Source organism: Cheilinus undulatus, linkage group 11, assembly GCF_018320785.1.
Source record: "Cheilinus undulatus linkage group 11, ASM1832078v1, whole genome shotgun sequence".
NCBI classification, from domain to species: domain Eukaryota; kingdom Metazoa; phylum Chordata; class Actinopteri; order Labriformes; family Labridae; genus Cheilinus; species Cheilinus undulatus.
In genome coordinates this window covers 1,060,735-1,085,391 of record NC_054875.1, presented here as the reverse complement: position 1 = coordinate 1,085,391, position 24,657 = coordinate 1,060,735, and the positions used below count along the sequence as shown (strand labels likewise).

General features: G+C 43.3%; 1 protein-coding gene across 2 annotated transcripts in view; it reads right to left on the bottom strand.

Annotated features, from left to right (window-relative positions):
- flna (filamin A, alpha (actin binding protein 280)) overlaps positions 1-24,657 on the bottom strand; it is a 92,606-nt gene that overhangs the window by 26,130 nt on the left and 41,819 nt on the right. For both annotated transcript variants that reach the window (XM_041798581.1, XM_041798582.1), the window contains exons 3-18: positions 17,848-18,099; positions 15,622-15,719; positions 12,793-12,940; positions 10,574-10,692; positions 10,415-10,492; positions 8,171-8,333; positions 7,883-8,083; positions 6,600-6,737; positions 4,730-4,856; positions 4,509-4,645; positions 4,224-4,420; positions 3,961-4,074; positions 3,407-3,550; positions 3,202-3,325; positions 481-641; positions 305-395 (exon numbers count right to left, since the gene is read on the bottom strand). In XM_041798581.1, the coding sequence (XP_041654515.1) occupies positions 305-395; positions 481-641; positions 3,202-3,325; positions 3,407-3,550; positions 3,961-4,074; positions 4,224-4,420; positions 4,509-4,645; positions 4,730-4,856; positions 6,600-6,737; positions 7,883-8,083; positions 8,171-8,333; positions 10,415-10,492; positions 10,574-10,692; positions 12,793-12,940; positions 15,622-15,719; positions 17,848-18,099 (2,292 nt within the window). The remainder of the gene's footprint in view (positions 1-304; positions 396-480; positions 642-3,201; positions 3,326-3,406; positions 3,551-3,960; positions 4,075-4,223; positions 4,421-4,508; positions 4,646-4,729; positions 4,857-6,599; positions 6,738-7,882; positions 8,084-8,170; positions 8,334-10,414; positions 10,493-10,573; positions 10,693-12,792; positions 12,941-15,621; positions 15,720-17,847; positions 18,100-24,657) is intronic.

The window sequence follows — 24,657 nt, the reverse complement described above, 5'->3', positions numbered from 1 at the left end:
TTTTTAGACCGGCTCTGAGGCTCTGTCCTTGTTTTCAGTTGTTTTGTAACTTTACTTCAATATTACTGTCTTTTTCCTCTTTTTGTTCCGTTTCTCTCTGACTGCAGTAAATATATTTAATTCAAGGTGGAGGAATGGTCAGATGTTAAATTTCATTTATTTTGAGCTTGTCTTTATTAATCTTTTTATATTTATTAGAGATTTTTCCTGATTCTCTGTCAGAAACATAAAACAGAGATTCTGACTGGATGAAGATAGAAACGGCCAGAGTCTAGATATCAGCGGAATATTCCGGCGCTCTCACCGCTGCGGCTCAGTCCCGGTCCTTCTGCTTTGACTTTGCTGGCGTCGTGAGAAGGATCCACTTTAATCCTGATGGGTGTCATTGGAATGGCCTAAAATCAAACATTAATATCCCGTTAAGACGCCGCCGCTCCGCCTCTCTCCCGTTAGCAGTGTAAACATTGGTGTTGGACTCACCTGGTCGGCGAACAGAACCATGATGGTGTAGCTGCCGGCTCCAGGCGGCGTGTATTTGACCGTAAACGTGTCGTTGTCATTCCTGATGATGTCAAAGTCGATGTCAGCCTCGGCTGGTCCCACCACGCCAGGGGCGCACTTGATTCCAATACTGATGTCACCTGAGGACGGACCAATCAGACGTCAGCACTGAACCATTCATCTAAACAGCGACAGACGGTCAGAGTGGCGTTTGGCGTCTCGGCCTTTAGTTTAGAAATATCAAAATCAGTTCTAGTGGTGAACTGTACTCCCAGGCAGATCTACTTCCTGTTTGAAACAAACCTCAGAAATCTGAAAAGATCGTTGGTCGTTTTTTTCTTTTATGAAAAAAACAAACAAACAAACAAAAAGAACAAGGCGGTTTCACATTTTTTCATTTCCAAAAAAAAAAAAAAAAAAAAAAAAAAAAAAGGGTCTTTTACCTGTTTTTCATTTTTAATCACAAAACATAAAAATAGAACACAAAAACAGATCTTTTTTTTTCTTGTTTATTCAAACACTTGAGGAAAAGGACATCAGGTGACGCAATAAGAAAGGCAAACTGTTCAAAATAAAACCATGTCAAAATAAAGGCCCACATAGCCGTGCTTCCTGTTTACAGTGTATAAAAGTATAAAATCATTTACACTGACATAAATAGATACGCCTGGGCAGCAGGGGGTATTTATTCATGAACACAGCAGGAGTTAAATTTAATTTCACAATATCATTTATAATAAACATTATTTATATTAAACTGTAGAGAGGGAACAGGGCTGCTACGTGGCTATGTTGGCTTTTATTTTGACACGGGGGCTTTTAATTTTTAATTTTTAAATTTTGGGCCACATGGTCTCCTGTCCTTCAAGGCTTTCTTTAAATCTAGAAAACCAAAAAACACCAGTCTCTGAGGTCACCAGTCTCTGAGGTCACCAGTCTCTGAGGTCACCGGTCTCTTAGGTCATCGTTCTCTTAGGTCACCGGTCTCTGAGGTCATCGATCTCTGAGGTCACCAGTCTCTGAGGTCACCGGTCTCTGAGGTCATCGTTCTCTTAGGTCACCGGTCTCTGAGGTCATCGATCTCTTAGGTCCTCAGTCTCTGAGGTCATCAGTCTCTGAGGTCACCGGTCTCTGAGGTCATCGGTCTCTTAGGTCACCGGTCTCTGAGGTCATCGATCTCTGAGGTCACCAGTCTCTGAGGTCATCAGTCTCTGAGGTCATCAGTCTCTGAGGACATCATTCTCTTAGGTCATCAGTCTCTGAGGTCATCGGTCTCTGAGGTCATCAGTCTCTGAGGACATCATTCTCTTAGGTCATCATTCTCTTAGGTCACCATTCTCTTAGGTCATCATTCTCTTAGGTCACCGGTCTCTGAGGTCACCAGTCTCTGAGGACATCATTCTCTTAGGTCATCATTCTCTTAGGTCACCATTCTCTTAGGACATCATTCTCTTAGGTCATCATTCTCTTAGGTCATCATTCTCTTAGGTCACCGGTCTCTGAGGTCACCAGTCTCTGAGGTCACCAGTCTCTGAGGTCACCGGTCTCTGAGGTCATCAATCTCTGAGGTCATCGGTCTCTGAGGTCATCATTCTCTTAGGTCACATGTCTCTGAGGTCATCGGTCTCTGAGGTCATCATTCTCTGAGGTCATCATTCTCTGAGGTCACCAGTCTCTGAGGTCATTGTTCTCTTAGGTCATCGGTCTCTGAGGTCATCATTCTCTTAGGTCATCATTCTCTAACGTCATCGTTCTCTTAGGTCATCAGTCTCTGAGGTCATCAATCTCTGAGGTCACCTGTCTATGAGGTCATCGGTCTCTGAGGTCATCAGTCTCTGAGGTCATCATTCTCTAAGGTCATCAGTCTCTTAGGTCACCAGTCTCTGAGGTCATCGTTCTCTTAGGTCATCAGTCTCTAAGGTCATCAGTCTCTTAGGTCATCAGTCCCTGAGGTCATCTGTCTCTGAGGTAATCAATCTCTGAGGTCATCATTCTCTAAGGTCATCAGTCTCTTAGGTCACCAGTCTCTGAGGTCATCGTTCTCTTAGGTCATCAGTCTCTAAGGTCATCAGTCTCTTAGGTCATCAGTCCCTGAGGTCATCTGTCTCTGAGGTAATCAATCTCTGAGGTCATCAGTCTCTTAGGTCATCAGTCCCTGAGGTCATCTGTCTCTGAGGTAATCAATCTCTGAGGTCATCATTCTCTTAGGTCACCAGTCTCTGAGGTCATCAATCTCTGAGGTCATCAGTCTCTGAGGTCATCGGTCTCTGAGGTCATCGGTCTCTGAGGTCACCTGTCTCTGAGGTCATCGGTCTCTGAGGTCATCATTCTCTTAGGTCATCATTCTCTTAGGTCACCGTTCTCTTAGGTCATCATTCTCTTAGGTCACATGTCTCTGAGGTCATCGGTCTCTGAGGTCATCAGTCTCTGAGGTCATCAGTCTCTGAGGTCATCGGTCTCTGAGGTCATCATTCTCTTAGGTCACCAGTCTCTGAGGTCATCGGTCTCTGAGGTCATCGTTCTCTTAGGTCATCAGTCTCTGAGGTCATTATTCTCTGAGGTCACCGGTCTCTGAGGTCACCGGTCTCTGAGGTCACCGGTCTCTGAGGTCAGCTTTGACTGTTTCCGGCAGTCTGAGATTCTGGTCTTTATAAAAACGGGTCATTCTGAGTCAAAGACACAGCTGTGTCAGAGTTTTACCTTGGCCTGCCTCTGCACAGTCCACTGTGAAGTAGGTGGGCTCAAAGGCCTTCAGTCCGGTCTTGGCCACCCCGGGTCCGGACACCTTCACCTTGTTAGGATGGCAGCCGGCTCCAATGTTCATCTGAGGTCAAAGAAACAGACATGCTCAGTTAGGTCCTCAAAGACAGGAAGTAGATCTTTTTACATGTGCGTGTCTGCTCACTCTGAACGGGCTGTCAGGGATGTTGACTCCGCCCCAGGACACCATGGCGGTGTGCTTGACAGGTTTGCGGGGCGTGTAGGTGCAGGCGTAGGTGCCGTTTCCGTTATCTTTAACCTGAACGTCCACGGGGGAACCTTCGCCGTCCTGAACGGAAACACAGAGAGAGTTAGACGGGGCCGCCAGGAGGAGAAGACCAGGATTATTAAAACATAAACCTGGCTAAAGACTGAGAAACCCGGGGAGGAGGGTCTCTTATCTCCAGTGATGGCAACAGTTTGGGGAAGGCTCTTTTCTATTTCAGGAGGACTGTGGCCCAGAGACCAAAGGACTAGAAAGACCTGGGCCACAATCCTGACCTCAACCCCATCCAGCACCTTTGGGATGAACTGGAGAACAGAGATTGTGGGCCAGGCGTTCTGGTCCAACATCAGAGCCTGACCTCATAAATGCTCTACAGGATGAATCGACACACATTCACACAGGAACACTCCAGAATGTTCTGGGAAGCCTTCAGAGAAGGGTGGAGGCTGTTAGAGCTGCAGAGGTGATCATACCTGGGCCAGGATCTTCAGTGGAGCTTTCCCTCCCTGTTTGGCATCTACAGTGAACTCTGTGGGTTTTCCCACAGCCAGACCGCTGCTCTGCAGGCCGGGGCCGAACGCCTTCACCTAAAACATGGAGAGTGGGTTTATTCAGAGAATCAAGGTGAGGAAAGGTTTAAGGAGTTAACATTTAATGTCTCAAACTGAATCCTCCAGGTGTGTTTGTCCCTCTAAAGCCTCTTGGTGACTCCAGATCAGCGGGGCCGCGTGCTCACCTTGTCGGGGTAGAAGTCTTTACTTGGCGGGTTGACGATCTCGGCCATGAAGGGCGAGTGCTGGATGTCCTCGTTGTTGCAGAGGACGTGGACTGCGTACTCCCCGGGCTCTGTGGGCCAGTAACGCACGTCACATGATCCGTCGCCTTTGTCGTCACATTCGATCTTGGCCTGAGACGGACCTTCAACAGAGAATCCTGAGCGCAGAAGCAGAAAAACACCGAGCTTAAAGAAGCAGTCCGCTGGTAAAAGAAGGAAAAGCTCTGGAAGTTTCCTTTAACTTACCCAGCGTACCAACGTTGTCGCCAACAGCCTCCACCACAAAGTCAGCTGATTTACCGACGACTCCGCCCTCCAGACCTGGGCCCCAGGCCCTCACCTTCTGCTGACCTGCCTCGGCGCCGATCTTCACCTCAATGGGGCTGAAGGAGAAGAGATCCATCAGACATGGAGGTAGACCAGGGACAATCAGGAACCGTGTCTGTGTCTGGCCGGGGTGTATTTACCTGCGGGGAATGTGCTGCCCTCCCCAGGTGATGGTAATGCTGTAGGTCCCTGGTGTGGTGGGATAGTACTCAAACCCATAAACGCCGTCTCCCAGGTCTTTCCTCTTACACGGCTCCTCCAGACCCTCTGCACAGACCCCCACAGACGTTAGAGTCAGAACAAAGTCGGTGCTGCCTACCTGCCAACCTACCTACTACCTACATACCTATGTCTACCTACCTAGGTCTGCCTACCTTAGTCTACCTACGTCTACCTACCTTGGTCTCCCTACCTACGTCTACCTACCTAGGTCTGCCTACCTACCTAGGTCTACCTACCTACCTACCTAGGTCTACCTACCTACCTAGGTCTGACTGCCTACCCACTAGCTACCTAGGTCTACCTACCTACCTAGGTCTACCTACCTACCTACCTAGGTCTACCTACCTACCTAGGTTTGACTGCCTACCTACTAGCTACCTAGGTCTACCTACCTACCTAGGTCTACCTACCTACCTAGGTCTAACTGCCTACCTACTAGCTACCTAGGTCTACCTATCTACCTAGGTCTAACTGCCTACCTACTAGCTACCTAGGTCTACCTATCTACCTAGGTCTAACTGCCTACCTACTAGCTACCTAGGTCTACGTATCTACCTAGGTCTACCTACCTACCTACTAGCTACCTAGGTCTACCTACCTACCTAGGTCTACCTACCTACCTACTAGCTACCTAGGTCTACCTATCTACCTAGGTCTACCTACCTAGGTCTACCTACCTACCTAGGTCTACCTACCTACCTAGGTCTAACTGCCTACCTACTAGCTACCTAGGTCTACCTACCTACCTAGGTCTAACTGCCTACCTACTAGCTACCTAGGTCTACCTACCTACCTAGGTCTACCTACCTACCTAGGTCTAACTGCCTACCTACTAGCTACCTAGGTCTACCTACCTACCTACCTAGGTCTACCTACCTACCTACCTAGGTCTACCTACCTACCTAGGTCTAACTGTCTACCTACTAGCTACCTAGGTCTACCTACCTACCTAGGTCTAACTGCCTACCTACTATCTGCCTAGGTCTACCTACCTACCTACCTAGGTCTACCTACCTACCTAGGTCTAACTGTCTACCTACTAGCTACCTAGGTCTAACTATCTACCTAGGTCTACCTACCTACCTACTAGCTACCTAGGTCTACCTACCTAGGTCTACCTACCTACCTAGGTCTACCTACCTACCTAGGTCTAACTGCCTACCTACTAGCTACCTAGGTCTACCTATCTACCTAGGTCTAACTGCCTACCTACTAGCTACCTAGGTCTACCTATCTACCTAGGTCTAACTGCCTACCTACTTGCTACCTAGGTCTACCTACTTACCTAGGTCTACCTACCTACCTACTAGCTACCTAGGTCTACCTACCTACCTAGGTCTAACTGCCTACCTACTAGCTACCTAGGCCTACCTACCTACCTACCTTAGCCTACCTACCTAGGTCTACCTACTTACCTTGGTCTACCTACCTACCTAAGTCCACTTATGTCTACCTACCTAGGTCTACCTACTTACCTTGGTCTACCTACCTACCTAAGTCCACTTATGTCTACCTACCTAGGTCTACCTACTTTTCGATACTGTTAAATATTTCTACTTCTTTTTTAACCCTAAGTAAGTCATCGTAGATTTAAATATTAATTGAATAAATCTTTAATAAAAGTCAATCACCACATTATACCTAAAGGTACAGAAACCAGGTCCACTACTCTACCACAGAAAAGGACTATCTCATAGAGGGTCTGCTCAGAACCCTTCTGCCACTAAATGGTAGTTTATCATGAACTGGGACCAGTTTCTATAGACTTGAGTGTTGATGTGGACTCACTGGGCCCTTTGATGGTCACTTTGAGCTCTCCTGTCCCGGCTCCTTTGGTGTAAACTTTGAAGTCTGCCGTCTCCTTCACCCTTAGGCCCTTCGGCTGCAGACCGCGGCCCTTGGCTTTGCACAGGCTGGGGTTACAGGCTGAGGGGGGACATGGACACAGAGTTAGACCACATGAGAGCAGGGACCAGGACTCAGAGACTAGACCAGCAGAGGCAAGGAACCAAGAGCAGGCTAGATGGTAAGAAACTGCTTTCATTAGATCCTACATCCATCTTTAGTAGAGAAGGAGGCTGTTACCTCCCTCATCCCTCCCCCCTCCTCTGCCTCATATCTCCAGGCCTACAGAGTGTATCCTCTGAACAGGAAGTGAGCCGTTATCCTCCACAGGAAGTGAAATTATTCTTCTGATTATAACAGATGAGCTGCTGAGTCACAGCTGGATGCCCCTGCAGGAAACTGAGGAAACCCCACAGGAACAGAGGCCGTTGAACGGGGACCAGATACGCTACTGCAGGGACATCCGTATTTATTATTTTACAGTATGGTCTGTCAGCAGAGTCATCTATGAATAATTAGAAACCTGCATCAGTCACCTAACGGGAGGAAGCCAGAAAATATATTTTCACCACTAGCTGAGCCTTTTTAACCGCTTTTCTCCCTCGTACACATGCTTTAATGGAATCGTCAGCTCTTTTCTGTGAATGACAGGAGCTGGCTCCTGTTTGAGTGCCAGTTCCCTTCATCCATGAACACGTTCTTAAGTTTTTAGTCAAGTTATTTCACTGTGGATTTGATGATCTGAGACGAATGACAATGCATCATGCAAAGCAAGTCTATAAAGAGAAACTAGTCTGAAGTAAAGACGTTCAAAAACACAGAAACTCAGTGAAGAAGTCACAGAACTCCTCAGTCATTCATGACAGCAATCACACAAACATGCATGCTCCGAGTACCCGAGAGAGATCCCAGGAAGCAGGAAGTGACAGCAGAAGGAAGAGGCCGATCCAGAGAGAGGACAGATACCAGCACATCGCTATCAGAGGAGAAGAAGAGGAGGAGGAGGAGGAGGAGGAAGATCAATAGCAGAAAAATAGAGGTTAAAGCAGCAGACACCAGGGAAAAACAGAGTAGCCTTTAAGGTCAACCCTGGAGGATTCTAGAGGCCAAAATGTTCCACATATTTCATTTAAAAAAGTAATATATTGAAGTAAAAATAGTTTAACCTTCACAGGCTGATGATAACGTGGTAATAGAGAGCATTAGAGCTGATGCTCAGGTCTTACCCTCCCCCACGTTGACGGTAAATGGGCTCTTGCTGATCTGCCCCCCAGCGAAGGTGACGTAGATGATGTGCTGCCCCTCTGTGGTGGGTTTGTAGGTGCAGCGGTAACTGCTGTTCCCTTTGTCCTCGATGGTGCAGGTCACCGTGTTCTTCTTACCTGCAGGGTCCATGATCACCACCTCCACCTCGCCAACGCCGGCACCTGAGAGGAACACGACCGCCATGATTAAAACAGCGTATCAATGCAGGGTTTACAGCAACAACCACACATCCCTTCATGTCTTCTGACCTGCTGTGTAGACGTCGAAGTAGGTGGATTTGTTGGCGATGTTTCCTGATGGCTCAATTCCCGGCCCCTGAGCCGTGGCTTTGCTGGAGTCTCCCTGAGCCATGCCGATCTCAACCTCGAACGGGCTCTTTGAGATATGCTGACCTGCAAACAGCACCGTGACCTACAGGTAGAAGACAGTCGGGACTGAGTCTAAGGCTGTTTCAAAGAAGGACTAATCATTTCAGACTGTGCTTGAGTACGGTAGCTGCCCTCTGCCCCGCTGGTCTGCTGGGGCCGATAACGGAATGTTTATGAGCTATGATGACGCCATCTTAAAAGGCAGATAACGGAGTGCTTATAAACGTTGATGATGTCATCTTTAAAGGCAGATAACAGAATGTTTATAAACTTTGATGACATCATCTTTAAAGGCAGAAAACAGAATGTTTAAAAGCCACGATGACACCATCTTTAAAGGCACATAATGGAAGGTTAATAAACTTTGATAAAGTTACCTTCAAAAGCAGATAACAGAATGTTTATAAACTTTGATGACATCATCTTTAAAGGCAGAAAACAGAATGTTTAAAAGCCATGATGACACCATCTTTAAAGGCACATAATGGAAGGTTAATAAACTTTGATAAAGTTACCTTCAAAAGCAGATAACGGAATGTTTATAAACTTTGATGACGTTACCTTCAAAGGCAAATAACGGAATGTTTATAAACTTTGATGACGTTACCTTCAAAGGCAGATAACGGAATGTTTATAAACTTTGATGACGTTACCTTCAAAGGCAGATAACAGAATGTTTATAAACTTTGATGACGTAATCTTCAAAGGCAGATAACGGAATGTTTATAAACTTTGATGACGTTACCTTCAAAGGCAGATAACGGAATGTTTATAAACTTTGATGACGTTATCTTCAAAGGCAGATAACGGAATGTTTATAAACTTTGATGACGTAATCTTCAAAGGCAGATAACAGAATGTTTATAAACTTTGATGACGTTACCTTCAAAGGCAGATAACGGAATGTTTATAAACTTTGATGACGTTATCTTCAAAGGCAGATAACGGAATGTTTATAAACTTTGATGACGTTATCTTCAAAGGCAGATAACGGAATGTTTATAAACTTTGATGACGTTATCTTCAAAGGCAGATAACAGAATGTATATACACTTTGATGATGTGAGGCAGATAACAGGATGTTTATAGGCATTAAAGGATCATTTTTTCAAAGGATGACATCTTCAAAAGCAGATAACAGAATGTTTATAGACTTTGATGATGCCATCTTCAAAGGCAGATAAGGGGATGTTTACAGGCATTAAAGGATCATCTTTTAAAGGATGACATCTTCAAAAGCAGAGGATAGAATGTTAGGGCCTTTTTCTGCAATTTTTGACAAATAGTAGGCCATAGTTAGCAACCATACATGGAGCCTGACCCAAGCATCATCATATTCCAATTATTAATTCAAGCCAAGTTTTTATTTTGTTTAATTGAATCTGATTTTGGAGGTTTAGCAGAGAAAATATGTTTAAAGATAATTTTGCCAAATTCTTCAAAGATAAGCAGAGAAAATGAAAGTGTGTTTTTTGGAGAAGTGAAAGTGAGGGAGGGAGCATCTCTAATGGAAGAAAAGAAGAAGTGTAACTGATTTTATATTTTCAGTTACTAGACAGACCACAACCAGAGAGAGACTGAAAATGTCTGAACCAAACCCCCTTTAAGCATTTATGGGGTGAGGAACCATAAGTGGCCACATGGGTCAACTTTCTTTGTGGCATCCCCGCAACTCTCTGTTATACAGTGTAACCAGAATGATCTTTCTCAGCCAATCAGAGAAGACCAGCCAACGTCACAGAAAATGATACCCCACTATCTGACCAATCAGCAGTGGCCCATTACAGTCTTACAGTACTTATGTGGCTTTTTAATTTCACTGTTAGTCTTCTTGAGTCTCTAAAGGGCAGCACAATATGGCCAAAAGCTCATACTTCTATTATTCTTCACAACAGGTGTGGATGTAGAGATGAGACGATTAAACGCTGTGATGATTAACCATGGGTGGGGACGTCAAGGTTGATTCATTCCACAGGCTCAACTACACTGTGTGACTCTGTTTCGACTTGTAAATTACAGGGCAGAACATTATTTTCTGAGAAACTCAGGTGGAACCAAACAAAGTGAAATCTCTGCTTTAGTAAAACCAAGAACCTAAAGTGTCAGATGTGACTCTTGGCTCACCTTGTGCATGCCTGTGACTTTAGGGATGTAGAAAACTGAGTAGGTTCTGTTCTTGTCGTTGTTTGCCGTCACTTTAGCCTGGAGGAGATTTTAGAAAAGTTAACTGGGAAATAAAAAGTTAAACTTTAATATCTGAACTTTAAGATCTGTGAGTCTGACCTCCTCTCTGTGTCCTGCTGGATCCTCCACATAAACCAGAACCTCTCCCATCCCGGCGCTGATGGTCTCCACGGTGAACGGGGCCTTCTTCATCACCACATTACCCACGGGCTCCACACCTTCACACAGACCAGCAAGGACATGTTAGATAAACAGACCAGTTTGTGGTGTATGTGGCAGTAGACTGGTAGAGAAAGGCTGCAGGGATGAATCAGCTGTTCTGACTGTGTTTGGACCAAAGGAAACAGAATCACTAAGTACCATAGATATAAAGACGTTAGATTATTAATAACACTAACGATAATATTAAAGTTGATTTAAACCCATCTAGCTTGTGGCTTAGTAACCCTGCATGCTGTGAAGCTGCTGATAAGAAAGGATGGGGTCCAGTTAGCCACCAGCTAAAAGGCTAGCAGAGCCTCTTTAACAGCTTTTCTCCATCATGTTGTCTGATTTACTATTACAGTGATTAACATTGTTGGGTACTGGTTAGACTGGGATGACAACTGGGGACCTAGACATGCCTGCATGCAAAAGGAAAGGATGGAATATTCTATAAACTTTAAAGAATGGTATAATTTTCAAAGGCAAGGATGGAATGTTTGTAGACCTAAAAGTATGATGTCATATTTCTAAAGCTCTTGAAAGACTTTAAAGGATCAGATTAGATTGGAATTAATACTTTGGCTAGTCTAGGCTGGTCTGCAAGCAAAAGGCTAAGGATGGAATCTTTTATAAACTTTTAAAGCTGACATCATCTTCAAAGCTAAGGACAGAATATTCTATAACCTTTAACGGATGACATCATCTTCAAAGCTAAGGATGGAATGTTTTATAAACTTTAAAGGATGACATCATCTTTAGAGCTAAGGACGGAATGTTTTATAAACTTTAAAGGATGACATCATCTTTAGAGCTAAGGACAGAATGTTTTATAAACTTTAAAGGATGACATCATCTTTAGAGCTAAGGACGGAATGTTTTATAAACTTTAAAGGATGACATCATCTTTAGAGCTAAGGACAGAATGTTTTATAAACTTTAAAGGATGACATCATCTTCAAAGCTAAGGACGGAATGTTTTATAAACTTTAAAGGATGACATCATCTTTAGAGCTAAGGACAGAATGTTTTATAAACTTTAAAGGATGACATCATCTTCAGAGCTAAGGACAGAATGTTTTATAAACTTTAAAGGATGACATCATCTTTAGAGCTAAGGACAGAATGTTTTATAAACTTTAAAGGATGACATCATCTTTAGAGCTAAGGACGGAATGTTTTATAAACTTTAAAGGATGACATCATCTTTAGAGCTAAGGACAGAATGTTTTATAAACTTTAAAGGATGACATCATCTTCAAAGCTAAGGACGGAATGTTTTATAAACTTTAAAGGATGACATCATCTTTAGAGCTAAGGACAGAATGTTTTATAAACTTTAAAGGATGACATCATCTTTAGAGCTAAGGACGGAATGTTTTATAAACTTTAAAGGATGACATCATCTTTAGAGCTAAGGACAGAATGTTTTATAAACTTTAAAGGATGACATCATCTTCAGAGCTAAGGACAGAATGTTTTATAAACTTTAAAGGATGACATCATCTTTAGAGCTAAGGACAGAATGTTTTATAAACTTTAAAGGATGACATCATCTTCAGAGCTAAGGACGGAATGTTTTATAAACTTTAAAGGATGACATCATCTAAGATAGAGGACTGAATGTTGGTGAAGCTGGGGATGTTGTTTTTCTTTTACCTATTATGCAGAATAAAAGGCCATATTTGGGCCCTTTTTGAAAAGTGGGTTGAACCGGCGAGAAGCGAGGGAAATAAGGTTCATATTAATGCCCAATGATTGATATACTGCAACCATACAATCAGTTAAACCTGGTTAAAATTGTGCTGTCTGATCCAAATTAAAGTAATGATCAGTCTCAGTGGGACAAACTTGGTTCAATAGAGTTTAAATATTTTTCTCTCTGGGGTAAAAACACTTAAGAAAAACCTCTCCTGCAGATATTTTGGACTTAGAGAGGCTGAAACGATCATCTTTTGGTCTAAACACAACCAGAGCCTGAATCCTCCTGGAGCAGCACTCAGTGTTTCAGTCCATGGTTGTAAACATCCAGATCCTTCCTGCTGTAAACTGAAGCAGCTGCTCTGGCCGTCCAGCTGCACATGAGTCTGTTAGTAACTGTTTAACTGTTCGTGTACCTTGGCCGTAGGCGCGGGCCTTTTTGGGGTTGAGTTTGGGCCGAAGGGGGGCTCCAGGCTTCAGCTTGGCTTTGGGGAACTGGGACAGGTAGGTCATGACGGAGTGTTCGTCCACATTGGGGTCAACGATCTCCTCGGGGGTGATAACCTGGAGGAAGAACAAAGAGAGAGGATGAGGAGGGTTACTGAGAAAAACCGCCTCAAGTTGTATGGCGTTTTCACATCAGGCATATAGGTTTATAAACTTTGATGGCATCATTTCAAAGGCTGATAACAGAATGTTTATAATCTTTGATGTCATTTTTCAAGGGCAGATAACGGAATGTTTATAATCTTTGATGACGTCATTTTAAAGGCAGATAACGGAATGTTTATAATCTTTGATGACGTCATTTTAAAGGCAGATAACGGAATGTTTATAATCTTTGATGTCATTTTTCAAGGGCAGATAACGGAATGTTTATAATCTTTGATGACGTCATTTTAAAGGCAGATAACGGAATGTTTATAATCTTTGATGACGTCATTTTAAAGGCTGATAACAGAATGTTTATAATCTTTGATGACGTCATTTTAAAGGCAGATAACGGAATGTTTATAATCTTTGATGACGTCATTTTAAAGGCAGATAACGGAATGTTTATAATCTTTGATGACGTCATTTTAAAGGCAGATAACGGAATGTTTATAATCTTTGATGACGTCATTTTAAAGGCAGATAACGGAATGTTTATAATCTTTGATGACGTCATTTTAAAGGCAGATAACGGAATGTTTATAATCTTTGATGTCATTTTTCAAGGGCAGATAACGGAATGTTTATAATCTTTGATGACGTCATTTTAAAGGCAGATAACGGAATGTTTATAATCTTTGATGATGTCATTTTAAAGGCAGAAAACAGAATGTTTATAATCTTTGATGATGTCATTTTAAAGGCAGAAAACAGAATGTTTATAATCTTTGATGACGTCATTTTTTAAGGGCAGATAACGGAATGTTTATAATCTTTGATGACGTCATTTTAATGGCAGATAACGGAATGTTTATAATCTTTGATGACGTCATTTTAAAGGCAGAAAACAGAATGTTTATAATCTTTGATGACATCATTTTTTAAGGGCAGATAACAGAATGTTTATAATCTTTGATGACGTCATTTTAAAGGCAGATAACGGAATGTTTATAATCTTTGATGACGTCATTTTAAAGGCAGATAACGGAATGTTTATAATCTTTGATGACGTCATTTTAAAGGCAGATAACGGAATGTTTATAATCTTTGATGACGTCATTTTAAAGGCAGATAACGGAATGTTTATAATCTTTGATGTCATTTTTCAAGGGCAGATAACGGAATGTTTATAATCTTTGATGACGTCATTTTAAAGGCAGATAACGGAATGTTTATAATCTTTGATGATGTCATTTTAAAGGCAGAAAACAGAATGTTTATAATCTTTGATGATGTCATTTTAAAGGCAGAAAACAGAATGTTTATAATCTTTGATGACGTCATTTTTTAAGGGCAGATAACGGAATGTTTATAATCTTTGATGACGTCATTTTAATGGCAGATAACGGAATGTTTATAATCTTTGATGACGTCATTTTAAAGGCAGAAAACAGAATGTTTATAATCTTTGATGACATCATTTTTTAAGGGCAGATAACAGAATGTTTAAAATATTTGATGACATCATTGCAAACACAGATAACGGAACATTTATAAACTTTAATGACGTCATTTTAAAGGCATACAACAGAATTTTGATGAAGATGGGGATGTAGGGGACTTTTTCCCTTCATTTTGCCAAAGAGTAGGCCATAGTTGGCAACTTTTGGCAAAATGGGGGGAACTGGTGAGATGCAAGGGTTTCTCTCGTTCTTTGCCAGTTCCACCAACTTCTCCAAAAGTTGCTGACCAAGGACTGTCATGATAGGGGAAAGACTGTTGGTGTCAATGTGTGACAAACATGCCTGAGAATAACACAGATGTATAATCTCCATGGAGGTCACAGAACAGTGAAGAGGAAAGGACTAATGTTGGAATTATAAGGGACTTTCAGATGGAGCCCATGTTTTTAAAGAACATGCAGATTTTTCCTGGTTGCATGTTTATTGATGAGAGTGTTTGCAGCTGCACGGCCTGCAGCGTCTGATTGGTTTCCATGGAGACAGATCAACAGAGAGATGTTATGATTTCAAGACCAGAACCACAAACCAGGGGCTTCCTGAGCTCCCAGCGTACCTGAGACAGACTCTCTCATACCCAAACTCACTTTTTGATAAAACCGCTCAGACACAGACAGATGGTTTCAGATCAGAGGGCAGATGCAGCGACCACAGTCTGTCAGCACGCCATGATGTGCCAACATGCTGCCAATGTGTGCCAATCCAAACCACAGAAATACACGACACCAGAGAGACAACGAGAACAGAAACACAAAACCAGAACAGCCTACATCTCCTGAAAGCTGCCTGATATGTCTGTTAAAGTTTCAATTATTCATTTCAGAATAAAACAATGTGACGACCTGCTCCAGACACAGGCGGTATACCTTCAAAATTAAGTTCCCCTCTTCTGTTTTTAAAAAAATGTGAATATAACAGAAATGATTTTAGAATGAAACATAAAAGCTGAGATTAATCAGGGTTAAAAGTTTAAAGGTCTAAAGGCCCTAATAACTTTGTTTCCATAAAATCTTGTTTGATCTGAATTAAAAGATGTGAGATAATAATCAGTCTTTTCTTGGTTAAATGGATGACCGTTAACCTCTAAAGGCAGGCTCCCTGGTTTCAGGATCATTTCAGCATTTCTTCTTTTACCTGCGGGATGCCGAGCCAGTCGTCTGCCTGCTGCATGGCCTCTCTGGCGTTGTCCACTGGTTTGGTCTGATCCCACTGGTCCCAGTCCGGACACAGACCTGCAGGAGAGGAGAGATGGAGGGAATACATGGAGGGAGAGGGGACAATGCATTAATTATAGCTGCATTTAAGGAGAAATTAATGAGGATAAGAAGTGAGATTATAAAGACAGTAGAAAAGAAAATTCTACCTGGAGAAGCCCCAAACTTTAGATTTAGAACAGCTTTAAGACTGTCAGAGTTTTTAAAGTTCTAATTCTTTTTAATCATGAAAATAAAGACAGAAATGTTCAAACTGAATCTCCTGTGGAGGAGAAGAATGTGGCAGAGACGGTGGAGTAGACGGTGAAACCTCTCTGGATTATTCTGCTGACTCCATGTGGAGCCGGGACGCCGAACAGCCGATAACCCGGAACTTCAAACCCGTCTGTTGTCTGTGTGTGGGGGGGTCAGCATCAGTGAGGGGGGGTCAGCATCAGGGAGGGGGGGTCAGCATCAGTGAGGGGTCAGCATTAGTGAGGGGGTCAGCATTAGTGAGGGGGTCAGCATCAGTGAGGGGGTCAGCATCAGTGAGGGGGGGTCAGCATCAGTGAGGGGGGGTCAGCATCAGTGAGGGGGGTCAGCATTAGTGAGGGGGGGTCAGCATTAGTGAGGGGGGGTCAGCATCAGTGAGGGGGGTCAGCATTAGTGAGGGGGGGTCAGCATCAGTGAGGGGGGTCAGCATCAGTGAGGGGGGGTCAGCATTAGTGAGGGGGGGTCATACTAACCTATGTGTCCTATAAGGGCTTCACTCCTGGCTTTAAATAGATTTTGAAGGGTTGTTTTTTTTCCAGTAGAACTCTGATACTTTCCTCAGAATTATGAGATTAATAATTAATTAATTCTGAGATTGAAAAAAAAATTCTGACTTTAATCTCAGATTTGAAGCCGGTCTTTATCTGCTGAGGATCCTCAGGTATGCCAAACATCCCTGGCATGTAAACACAAACCACTGTCTTACACCCCGCCTCCTCCTGATCTTACTGGAGCTTAATAACAAGGTCCAGGACCCCCCCCCCATTCTCTCCCCTCTCAGACCCTGAGGCTCTCCCTAACCTGATCTCTGAAGACCCTCTGTGGACGGTTCTGTTAAAGAAAGACGAGCATCAAGGGAAGAACGTCCACCTGGGTTGAGGGACCTTTAGGGGAAGTCCAGAATCTTTACCGGGAAATTTCTATTCAGCAGGCGGAAACTCTTCAGAAGTGCTAAAACCACAGCCGTGCAAAATGTCTGATAGAGTTCCTGCATTTTCTGTCAGCAGCTTTTAAAAATCTGCAGCAGAGGGCAACATTTATCACATCTATGATGTTCATCACATCCATCACGTCTATCACGTTATTCAGGTCTATCAAGTTTATCACGTTTATCATGTTTATCTCGTCTATCACATCTGTCATGTTTATCACATTTATCAAGTTTATCACGTTTATCACGTTTATCACGTTTATCACGTTTATCACGTTTATCACGTTCATCACGTTTATCACGTTTATCACGTTCATCACGTTTATCACGTTTATCACGTTTATCACGTTTATCACGTTTATCACGTTCATCATGTTCATCATGTTCATCATGTTCATCATGTTCATCATGTTTATCACGTTTATCACGTTTATCACGTTCATCACGTTCATCACGTTCATCACGTTTATCACGTTTATCACGTTCATCACGTTTATCACGTTTATCACGTTTATCACGTTCATCACGTTTATCACGTTTATCATGTTTATCATGTTTATCACGTTTATCATGTTTATCACATTTATCATGTTTATCATGTTTATCACATTTATCATGTTTATCATGTTTATCATGTTTATCACGTTTATCATGTTTATCACATTTATCACGTTTATCACGTTTATCGTGACACTTGTTTAGTTTTCAAGGTCAGATTTAGGATGATCCTGTAGGCAGAGCTCTCCATTCACTTAAAGTTAAGATGAACCCTGACACACAGGCTGGAGCTCCGCCCTCCTCTCTAGGTGGTTATGGCTCTCTGTTGGTGTTAATTTCACCTCTGCTGCAGGAGAAACCTATCACACTGGTCTTTATCCTTAATCAACCCCGGAAACAGCCCAAACACATCCTGGCCTCCAGCCCAGCTCTCTCCAACCCTCAGAGATGGCATGGCGCCCTCACCTGGAGCGCAGCTGTCCACCAGCGCTCCCAGAGCCCGGCCCGTTCGCCAGTCCTTGTTGAAGTTGGTGATGGGGAGCTCAGGCAGCTTGTTCTGGATCCATCCCAGCAGCCTTTGCTTCGGCGTCTTCTGTTTGCCGTCATCTGCCTCCTCCTCCTCATCCCACATGGGCATGGAGATGGAGTAGTGCAGGATCAGGGTCCAGATCAGACCCAGGATCAGTTTCAGGTTCCCATCCACGATGGCTTTAGAGTCTGAGGAGCAAAAAGGAGAAAAGAGGAGGAGTTAAGGTCATTAAGCACAGAGACGTTTGGAGATGCTTTGACATTAAATAGAGGGACTGCCCAAAAACAGATTTTCATGTGTGAGCAGTTTGACTTTTAATGACTTTAAAAGAACAACAACAGAAAAAGAGAACGTTCTCTCAAACAGGAGCCAGATCTCAGAGCGGTATCATGGCCCCCTGATAACCTGTCATCTTTAATTCAGTTGTCATTCTCATCTGACTTCATCTGTCAGCCATCATTACATCGAGATAGAAACCAACAATCTTCCCTCATGTTGACCGTCAATGGGTGGGAACTTTGGGGAAAATGGGCGGAACTGGCAAAGAAACCTTCGCTCCTGGCCCGTTCCACTTTTTCCAAATATTGCTAACTATGACCACCTTTTTAGTAAAAATGGAGGGGAAAAGGCCTCAACATCCCCAGCTTCACCAACATTCCATCCTCTGCCTGTGATGATGACATCATCCTTTAAAGCTTCTACAACATTCTGTCCTCTATCTGTGATGATGACATCATCTTTTGAAGCTCATAAAACATTCCATCCTCTGCCTGTGATGATGACATCATCCTTTCAAGCTTCTACAACATTCTGTCCTCTATCTGTGATGATGACATCATCCTTTAAAGCTTCTACAACATTCTGTCCTCTATCTGTGATGATGACATCATCTTTTGAAGCTCATAAAACATTCCATCCTCTGCCTGTGATGATGACATCATCCTTTAAAGCTTCTACAACATTCTGTCCTCTATCTGTGATGATGACATCATCTTTTGAAGCTCATAAAAAATTCCAACCTCTGCCTGTGATGATGACATCATCCTTTAAATCTTATAATGCATTCCGTCCTCTGCCTGTGATGATGACATCATCCTTTAAATCTTATAATGCATTCTGTCCTCTGCCTGTGATGATGACATCATCCTTTAAAGCCTATAAAACATTCCAACCTCTGCCTGTGATGATGACATCATCCTTTAAATCTTATAAAACATTCTGTCCTCTGCCTGTGATGATGACATCATCCTTTAAATCTTAAAAAACATTCTGTCCTCTGCCTGTGATGATGACATCATCCTTTAAATCTTATAAAACATTCCATCCTCTGCCTGTGATGATGACATCATCTTTTAAAGCTTCTACAACATTTTGTCCTCTATCTGTGATGATGACATCATCCTTTAAAGCTTCTACAACATTCTGTCCTCTACCTGTGATGATGACATCATCCTTTAAAGTTTCTACAACATTCTGTCCTCTATCTGTGATGATGACATCATCTTTTGAAGCTCATAAAAAATTCCAACCTCTGCCTGTGATGATGACATCATCCTTTAAAGCCTATAAAACATTCCGTCCTCTGCCTGTGATGATGACATCATCCTTTAAATCTTATAATGCATTCTGTCCTCTGCCTGTGATGATGACATCATCCTTTAAAGCCTATAAAACATTCCAACCTCTGCCTGTGATGATGACATCATCCTTTAAATCTTAAAAAACATTCTGTCCTCTGCCTGTGATGATGACATCATCCTTTAAATCTTATAAAACATTCTGTCCTCTGCCTGTGATGATGACATCATCCTTTAAATCTTATAAAACATTCCATCCTCTGCCTGTGATGATGACATCATCTTTTGAAGCTCATAAAACATTCCATCCTCTGCCTGTGATGATGACATCATCCTTTAAAGCTTCTACAACATTCTGTCCTCTATCTGTGATGATGACATCATCCTTTAAAGCTTCTACAACATTCTGTCCTCTATCTGTGATGATGACATCATCCTTTAAAGCTTCTACAACATTCTGTCCTCTATCTGTGATGATGACATCATCTTTTGAAGCTCATAAAACATTCCATCCTCTGCCTGTGATGATGACATCATCCTTTCAAGCTTCTACAACATTCTGTCCTCTATCTGTGATGATGACATCATCCTTTAAAGCTTCTACAACATTCTGTCCTCTATCTGTGATGATGACATCATCCTTTAAAGCTTCTACAACATTCTGTCCTCTATCTGTGATGATGACATCATCTTTTGAAGCTCATAAAAAATTCCAACCTCTGCCTGTGATGATGACATCATCCTTTAAATCTTATAAAACATTCCGTCCTCTGCCTGTGATGATGACATCATCCTTTAAATCTTATAATGCATTCTGTCCTCTGCCTGTGATGATGACATCATCCTTTAAAGCCTATAAAACATTCCAACCTCTGCCTGTGATGATGACATCATCCTTTAAATCTTATAAAACATTCTGTCCTCTGCCTGTGATGATGACATCATCCTTTAAATCTTAAAAAACATTCTGTCCTCTGCCTGTGATGATGACATCATCCTTTAAATCTTATAAAACATTCTGTCCTCTGCCTGTGATGATGACATCATCCTTTAAATCTTATAAAACATTCCGTCCTCTGCCTGTGATGATGACATCATCCTTTAAAGCCTATAAAATATTCCGTCCTCTGCCTGTGATGATGACATCATCCTTTAAAGCCTATTAAACATTCCGTCCTCTGCCTGTGATGATGACATCATCCTTTAAATCTTATAAAACATTCCGTCCTCTGCCTGTGATGATATTATCCTTTAAAGCCTATAAAATTTTCCGTCCTTGCGTACCTTGAGCAATCGTTCACCTGTTCACTGATGTATAAAATAAAAGACTCGAGATGGATGTAGTGAATCTAACGGCGTCTCTCAGCCTAAATAAAACCTTACGGCGTGTTTAAAGAAGCTGATAAAGCTCGAGTTAACTCCATGTTTCCTCACTGATAATCAGAGTTTAAAGCGAGTTTTCCCTTGGGCCCGGTGCCATTATCTAATGTATGGCGGCGTGTTTACGGAGGAGGAGGATGCATACCCAGGAATCATCAACGTGGGCTGATCTGAGCAGAGTAAATGTTCACTTCCTCAGAAGTGCAGACTGAATCCCAGCACTGAGACTTAATGTACCACAACCACGGGTGGAGACTTGGGCCAGACCTGAGTATACGTGACCCTACAGTCTGGTTCATTCAGTCAGTTTAAACACAGCTGGACTCTTCTAGAACTTTTAGCCTGGTCTGAGACCTTTCTCCTGTCCTGATGCTCTGATTGGCCTGTAAGGATTATGACAGACAAAATAATCCTCCCATTGTTTAATTTTGAAAGGTTCTGTCCTTCCTAAACACCATCTGTGGGGTGTTGCCCTGAGGGGTTTTAACTATATCTGTTGCCATGGAGACGTGAGCCCGTCTCTCTGGTTGGTCAGATGGTGAAAATAAGGCCGATGCTGACATCTTTTTCTGCTATTCCAACATTTTCTCTGGTGTTTAAGCATAAAATCAGACCAGAGTCTGTCCAGCAGGTCCACCATCAACACGGTGCAGCAGGTAGATAGAGCAGATGAGAATCTGTACCTGATACCTGCTCAGACCCCCTAATGTGACTGATGTCTAACAGGGTCAGGATCAGCTGATGTCAAATATATCATCCCCAGCTTTGTAAAAGCTGCGTGCATGTGAATTATGCACCATTGTTCCTTATCTTTATGTCCCAACATCCCCCTTAAATGTTAGCATGTTCTGCACTGACATGAGATCTTGGAACATTTCTGTTTCATTCATTTAAGCGTCTGAACTCATAACAGCACATCCTGTGACATGTTTAAGTTCCAGGACAATCGAGGCGTTTCAGAGAGAGTGAAGCAACAGCAGACCCGCCTGGGCATGAGGGAAACGCATGGGGACGTTGCACAAGAGGCAGCAGATCAGCGAGATGATTGCAGGTTGAGCCTGCAGGAAAGGGTGGAGCTCTCCCCGCTGACTGATCAGGACAGAGTTAAGGCGGAAAAGCTGGGATTGTTGAGGGCTGGAGGTGATGAAGGACGTCAGAGAGGAGGAGTCTTTCTGCATCGAGCTTTAGGAAGGTTTGAGGCTGGAAGGCAGAAACATGTTTGACAGCAGCTGCCCCCCCCCATGTTAAACTTCAGTAAAACTCATACACCCTCTGACGGCTCTGTCCCACCTTTACCTGTCCTGTTATAGACGTTTAAAGACAGCTCACAGCTCTTTAAATTCTGGATTTCTTCCTGCATGTTTTTGCATCAGAGTGGGGGCTGCAGACGGAGGCTCTGAGTATTTAAGTCTGCAGAGAGAAGCTCAGAGAAGTTTGGCTGCTGCAGGAGTTTGTGTGTGTGTGTGTGTGTGTGTGTGTGTGTGTGTGTGTGTGTGTGTGGGGGGGGGGGGTCTAAACTAAAGAGGGGGGGGGATAAATTCCACACACAACACAGCCCAGGATCAGAACAGAGGGCAGATCTAGAGAACATGCTGCAGCAGTGTGAAACAAGCAGATCTACCATAGAAAAGCACAGGCGTGGGTTACAGCAGATCTATCATAGAAAAGCACAGGCGTGGGTTACAGCAGATCTATCATAGAAAAGCACAGGCGTGGGTTACAGCAGATCTATCATAGAAAAGCACAGGCGTGGGTTACAGCAGATCTATCATAGAAAAGCACAGGCGTGGGTTACAGCAGATCTACCATAGAAAAGCACAGGCGTGGGTTACAGCAGATCTATCATAGAAAAGCACAGGCGTGGGTTACAGCAGATCTATCATAGAAAAGCACAGGCGTGGGTTACAGCAGATCTATCATAGAAAAGCACAGGCGTGGTTACAGCAGATCTATCATAGAAAAGCACAGGCGTGGGTTACAGCAGATCTATCATAGAAAAGCACAGGCGTGGGTTACAGCAGATCTATCATAGAAAAGCACAGGCGTGGGTTACAGCAGATCTATCATAGAAAAGCACAGGCGTGGGTTACAGCAGATCTATCATAGAAAAGCACAGGCGTGGGTTACAGCAGATCTATCATAGAAAAGCACAGGCGTGGGTTACAGCAGATCTATCATAGAAAAGCACAGGCGTGGGTTACAGCAGATCTACCATAGAAAAGCACAGGCGTGGGTTACAGCAGATCTACCATAGAAAAGCACAGGCGTGGGTTACAGCAGATCTATCATAGAAAAGCACAGGCGTGGGTTACAGCAGATCTATCATAGAAAAGCACAGGCATGGGTTACAGCAGATCTACCATAGAAAAGCACAGGCGTGGGTTACAGCAGATCTCTGTTAAAGACTGATACTGAATAAACGCAGCATGTCTGCAGGTTTCAGGTCTCAGGTTCAGGGTTCAGGGTTTCTCTGCAGCAGAGATGTTCTGGTTTTCTCAGCCCTTCTCTCCTAACAACAATTCACTTCTCATCTCAAATTTTAGTCAAAATTATAACAGTCAGGCTTTTTTCTAAAATCATCCATCCCCCCTGCTCTGTTAGAGGTTAGACTCTCAGACCAGGACCAGGTCCAAATCCTGAGGCCAGGTCAGAGAGAAGCTTCAAACATGGCAGCCTGGTCTGGTTAGTGTCAGTTATACTGGATTCTGCTGTAAGACCCAGTACCCTAAGTCTACCTGTACACAGTAACCCTGAGTCTACCTGAGTCTACCTGTAGACAGTAACCCTGAGTCTACCTGCGGACAGTAACCCTGAGTCTACCTGCGGACAGTAACCCTGAGTCTACCTGAGTCTACCTGTAGACAGTAACCCTGAGTCTACCTGAGTCTACCTGCGGACAGTAACCCTGAGTCTACCTGAGTCTACCTGTAGACAGTAACCCTGAGTCTACCTGTGGACAGTAACCCTGAGTCTACCTGCGGACAGTAACCCTGAGTCTACCTGAGTCTACCTGCGGACAGTAACCCTGAGTCTACCTGTGGACAGTAACCCTGAGTCTACCTGTGGACAGTAACCCTGAGTCTACCTGTGGACAGTAACCCTGAGTCTACCTGTGGACAGTAACCCTGAGTCTACCTGTGGACAGTAACCCTGAGTCTACCTGTGGACAGTAACCCTGAGTCTACCTGTGGACAGTAACCCTGAGTCTACCTGTGGACAGTAACCCTGAGTCTACCTGCGGACAGTAACCCTGAGTCTACCTGCGGACAGTAACCCTGAGTCTACCTGTGGACAGTAACCCTGAGTCTACCTGAGTCTACCTGTAGACAGTAACCCTGAGTCTACCTGCGGACAGTAACCCTGAGTCTACCTGCGCACAGTAACCCTGAGTCTACCTGAGTCTACCTGTAGACAGTAACCCTGAGTCTACCTGTGGACAGTAACCCTGAGTCTACCTGAGTCTACCTGTAGACAGTAACCCTGAGTCTACCTGTGGACAGTAACTGTCCAGTGTTCATCTCTGTCCTCCTAATACTCAAACTAACCAGCATAAATACACTAAACTTGACATTTCTACTGCACTGGTTTAAAATAACTGATAAAAGTTTCACCTTTTTGAATAAAAAGCTTTGTCTACAGGGAGGCTCCATGCCTGCAGAGATTTATGTAAAACTTTACTACTGAAGACTACAGTTATAGACTTTATAAACAGCCTGACATCAGGATTCTGATTCTGCAAAAGCTGTTAAAAGGTAGGCTCAGGTAGGGCCAGGTAGGCTCTGGTAGGGC